This window comes from Mustela lutreola, assembly GCF_030435805.1.
Source record: "Mustela lutreola isolate mMusLut2 chromosome 5 unlocalized genomic scaffold, mMusLut2.pri SUPER_5_unloc_1, whole genome shotgun sequence".
Classification (NCBI taxonomy): Eukaryota; Metazoa; Chordata; class Mammalia; order Carnivora; family Mustelidae; genus Mustela; species Mustela lutreola.
Window position 1 is genome coordinate 156,400 of NW_026709258.1, and position 5,653 is coordinate 162,052.

Below are 5,653 nucleotides of genomic sequence, written 5' to 3' on the forward strand. Positions count from 1 at the left end.
AGCTTGATCCCAGGGTCCTGGGATCAAGCTTCTTGAGCCAAGGCAGCCTGTTAACAGATTGACCTACCCAAACACTCTGATTATTATTACTATTTTAAGCTGCAGAGTCTGCTGAATAAATCACAGATAATGGATTATTGAGAACTTGTTTTTTATACTTTATGTGTGTCTGTCTTTAGGGAAAACGAAATTAATGCCCTATGGAATATAATAACCAAACTTCCACAGATTTCTTCTTATCGGGGTTGTTTCCACCATCAAGAATTGGTTTGATCTTCTTCATTCTCATTGTTCTCATTTTCCTAATGGCTCTTTTTGGCAACCTGTCTATGATCATCCTCATCCTTGTGGATACCCATCTCCACACACCAATGTATTATCTACTTAGCCAGCTCTCCCTCATGGACCTGAACTACATTTCCACCATTGTCCCCAAGATGGCTTTTGATTATCTCTTTGGGAACAAGACTATTTCTTTCATTGGGTGTGGGGTTCAGAGCTTCTTCTTCTTGACTTTAGCTGGTGGAGAGGGATTATTGTTGGCTTCGATGGCCTATGATCGCTATGTGGCTATTTGCTCTCCTCTCCACTATCCCATTCATATGAGTAAAAGAATATGTGCTTTGATGATAATAGGATCTTGGATAATGGGCTCAATCAACTCCTGTGCCCACACTGTATATGCCCTCCATATACCTTACTGCCGATCCAGGACTATCAACCATTTTTTCTGTGATGTTCCCGCCATGTTGACTCTGGCCTGCATGGACACCTGGGTCTATGAGTACACAGTATTTGTAAGCACCACACTCTTGATTGTGTTTCCTTTCATTGGCATTGCATGTTCTTACGGCAGGGTTCTATTTGCCATCTCCCGCATGCAGTCAACAGAGGGGAGGAAGAAGGCTTATTCGACCTGCAGCACCCACCTAACTGTGGTGACTTTCTACTATGCACCCTTTGCTTACACTTATTTACGCCCAAGATCCCTCCGATCTCCAACAGAGGACAAGGCACTGGCTGTCTTCTACACCATCCTGACCCCAATGCTCAACCCCATTATTTACAGCCTGAGAAACAGGGAGGTGATAGGTGCCTTGAGAAGACTAATTCAAAGAATGTGCTCTATAAAAATGTAGAGTAAGTTCTCATTAGTCCTGTGGCCTCAGAAGTAGATTACTTGCACCTTGTATATTCTTTAGCAATATTATTCCAGGATATAAGGCAAGGACTAAAATAAATTAGAAGATTGAAATAATTGAAATTTGATAAAATGTATATGTTTCATCACTCTTTGTTTTCTTTGTGATTATTTTTCAACTAAGGAAAAGGTCATTATTTCTTCCTTTTGGGCAATAAGGTTTTGCTAAGGGATGCCTGGGTGGTTCAATTGCTTAAGCAGCTGCCTTCAGCTCAGGTCATGATCCCAGCATCCTGGGACCAAGCCCCACATTGGGCTTCTTGCTCATCAGAAGCCTTCTTCTCCCTCTGCCTCTGCTGCCACACTGCTAGCCTGTGCTGGCTCACTCTGACAAATAAGTAAATAAAATATTTTAAAAATAAGGTTTTGCTAATATGTAGAAGTGATCATGGAAACAATCCAGCTTGATGGTATTATCCAGTGTATTACTTCTAATATACTTAGTATGTATCCTCAAAATATTGAAAAGAGAATTAAAGAATAATACATGTTATACCATTGCCAGATTTCTATAAAATTTCTATCAAGAAAATTCTTATAATTTTCTATAAAGATTTCTATAAAGAAAAATTTCTATAAAGAATTTCTATAAAGTTTTCTATAAAGAAATTTCTATAAAGAAAAATAATATATCTAGTATCTACTTATCAATATTGATAGATGGTTATTTGTTTTATTTCTATTAAAGTTTACTCTTAAATATTGGACACTGGCTCTCCTGACTGATACAGTATGATAGATATAAAGATTAAGGATAAAATTCTTCATGAACTTAGAAGTCCCCCACATTAGAAAAGAAATGAAATTTATATTTTTTAATGAGAGGGACCCCAGGGGAATCTAGAGGAATCGTAAGAAAACAACTTATTTCAGGTGTACCACAGTATAAATAATTATGATTGAGGAGATGCAAAATGGATTATTAAATAATAAGAACTATTGTATGAAAAGATTGATGGAGTTTACATACTATATACTTTTGAGAAATCAATCAGAGCCACTTCCAAAGCATTCCATTAAACACACAATTTTTACTTCCCTTAAAGACATTGTTAGAAATTATGCTGAGTGTTAGAGATTTGCTGAGTGAAATAAGTCAAGCAGAGACAGTCAGTTATCATATGGTTTCACTTATTTGTGGAGCATAACAAATAGCATGGAGACATGGGGAGATAGAGAGGAGAAGAGAGTTGGGGGAAATTGAAAGGGGAGGTGAACCATGAGAGACTATGGATGCTGAAAAACAATCTGAGGGTTTTGAAGGGGCAGGGGGTGGGAGGTCGGTGTACCAAGTGGTGGGTATTATAGAGGGCATGGATTGCATGGAGCACTGGGTGTGGTGCAAAAATAATGAATACTATTATTCTGAAAATAAAAAATAAATTAAAAAAAAACCTTTTATAAGATAATTTCTGTTATGGATATTTCATTATACATTTTGTATTTTCATAACTCTAGTCAACCAGAATTGGGGGGTTTGATTTGAGTGAGGTCTGTATCATACATATATATATATATATATATATATATATATATATATATATATCTCCATCACTGTTTAAGAAATAATTCTGTTATATTCCACATTTTCTGAGGTAAGATATAAATAAGAAATCTAGAATAAATGTAAGAAGCCCTGTATTATCCCAAGCATGACAGTGATTTATGACTGATGCATTCGAATTGGAAATAAGTATTTTTCTTCAAAAATAGAAGATCCACATTCTATAACATATATATAAATTTGTATATTTTTATACTAAAACTAAGTGAACCTTTAAAGATTTATAGACTATTAACTGATTATGAGCTTGATTTGGGAATGGCATATGTATGAATTTTCCTAAAATACATAATGGGAAATACTCTCATCATAAGAAGCTATATGATAATATGGTAATATTTTCAAAAGTAAGCATTTGCTTGAGATGGAAGACTTAATTTCTTTTCTCATAACATAAATTTCATTTCTGCAAAAAGAAGATATTCACTGCTTAATTTCAGGGACCAAATGCTCATTAAACATTTACAAGCAAGCTTTTTATTATTAAATTAATTTGGGATTTGAAATATGATCATCTAAGTTCTTAACTAAAATGAATTCATTTTTTTATCAAAAATAAATTCAGTCCAACTTAAGAATAAAATACTATATTAAAAGAATGAGGGGTGAAGAGTTAGGATGGTACTATAAGAAGATCCTAAGGTCATCTCATTCTTTGAACACAACTAAGTATCTATCAAATCATTCTAAATAAAAAGAAATTGACTTGATCACTGACAGAACAAATTCCACAAATAGGAGTAGAGGCCACATTGAGTGGGGAGTGGAGTGGTTTTGGGGAGAAATGAAACATGAGTGCTATGCAAGGGAGGAAGCCCTGGTCAGAGAGAAAAGAGAGAGAGGGGAGTACACAGGGAAATATTTAAGGAGAAGACTTCCTCAAAGCCATTGGATAGGGAAAGGAGAGGAGCTGAGTTTTTGCAACCAGTTAGGGTTTGAAGACTAGAGTTTAAAGGTATACAAACTTTGCTGAGATAGAGCCATGCAGATACTACCCTATTCATGGAGAGAAGACAGGCAAACAGCCAGAGGCAGAGAGAAAGATATGAGGACCATCTGGGGCACATGGGGAAAGATTCTTAATTCTTGGACCATGTTCATGGAAGGTAACTTTCATGGAGACACCACTCTGTGGACAAAGGATCCAGTAGGCACCATTTTTCTTCCCTGACCCTCAGCATAAATTAAGAGTCACCTTACCAGGGTAGATCCATCCCAAAACTGGCTGCTAAGCCTGTTAGCTCCAAATCTCATGTCCTTGCAGTCTGGCACAACTGAACTTCTAAGTCAAACCCGACTCACTCCCAACATAGGGAGATGCACTCCCAGAAAACCACTGCAGTTTTCTATTCACATTCTATTCATAAAGCCTGGAGTTTTGTTTGTTGCTTGCCTGTTTGTTTTGTTTTGTTTTTCACTGATATGTAGGATTTTTTTTAAAGATTTATTTATTTATTTATTTATTTGACAGAGATCACAAGTAGAAAGGCAGAGAGAGAGAGAGAGAGAGAGAGAGGAGGAAGAAGGCTCCCTGCTGAGCAAAAAGCCCAATGCAGGACTCAATCTCAGGACCCTGGGATCATGACCTGAGCCAAAGGCAGAGGCTTTAACCTACTGAGCCACCCAGGCACACCTGATATGTGTAATTTAAGAGACAAAACAGAGAATCATGGGGAAGAGGGGGGAAATAAAACAATACAAAATCAGAGAAAGAGATAAACTGTAAGTGACTCTTAAACATAGGAAACAAAATGAGGGTTGTTGGAGGGGAGGTGAGTGGAGGCATGGGGTGCCTGGGTGATGGACGTTAAGGAGGCACATGATGTAATGAGTTCTTGGTATTATATAAGACTGATGAATCATTGACCCCTACCTCTGAAACCAATAATATAATATATGTTAATTAATTGAATTTAAATTAAAAAAAATCAGGAGGCTTTACTGAAATAGAGCCCTGAGAGCACTGTGCCAATCATGGAAAGAAGGGATATAAACAACCCAGAGTCAGATAGGATGAAAACAGTGACTGAAAAAGTCTTGGGACACACAAAAGAGAGATTATTTACTCTTCTAAGAGTGCATCCCTAAGAGCAACAAGCATGGAGACCCCTCTCCCAAGGAAAAGGAAATGGCTAGAAAAATTTCCTCCCCCCATTCCAGGGGTAGACTACCTGGGGTAAAAAGGACGAGGACTACACTGGCTAACTACCCATTTACATAGATTTCCACACCTCTGAATTCTGGTTATAAAGCCCCTCCTAGTCAAAATAGCCTTGGTCCCAGTGTGGTAAGCCCCTTCCACACAAAACCAGAAGAAGAACTTGTCCACAGCAAGTCTTCTGACCATAGAGCTCTCCTAGGCTTCAATTCTTTTTTTTTCTTTTCTATTTTTTTTAAAAAACACTAATTCTGTTTACCTTAAATTGGATCTATTCTTGATGCTTTTTAAAATTTTTTTTATTTGACAGAGAGAAATCACAAGTAGATGGAGAGGCAGGAAGAGAGAGAGAGAGAGGGAAGCAGGCACCCTGCTGAGCAGAGAGCCAGATGCGGGGCTTGATCCCAGGACCCTGAGATCATGACCTGAGCCGAAGGCAGCGGCTTAACCCACTGAGCCACCCAGGCGTCCCCTAGGCTTCAATTCTAATGGTAATAATACCAGGTCTCATTTAACAAGCAGACCTTATCACACCGAGTTAAATTCCCGCACCCTGACAAAGGACCAAACTGTCCACTTGAGGCAAGGACAGCCTCTTCAACTGACTGGCCCAAAGTACACAGTAGCCAAAATGGAGTGCATCCAATGGAGTGCATGAAGCACACACAAGATACACCCCCTGAAGCACCAGGCCATGGATACTATAGTTTCTTTATCATAAAGCCTTTAA

The 5,653-nt window shown here is 38.0% G+C and overlaps 1 protein-coding gene across 1 annotated transcript; it reads left to right on the plus strand.

Annotated features, from left to right (window-relative positions):
- The first annotated feature begins 200 nt into the window (after nt 1–200).
- Nucleotides 201–1,139, plus strand: LOC131822533 (olfactory receptor 2L8-like). The gene has a single exon (XM_059158832.1). It carries the CDS (start codon nt 201–203, stop codon nt 1,137–1,139), a length of 939 nt encoding a protein of 312 aa, XP_059014815.1.
- The last annotated feature ends 4,514 nt before the right edge of the window (nt 1,140–5,653 follow it).

Bases quoted from the DNA above. Each gene is read 5' to 3' on its own strand.
- LOC131822533 (XM_059158832.1), top strand. From the start codon at position 201: ATGGAATATAATAACCAAACTTCCACAGATTTCTTCTTATCGGGGTTG.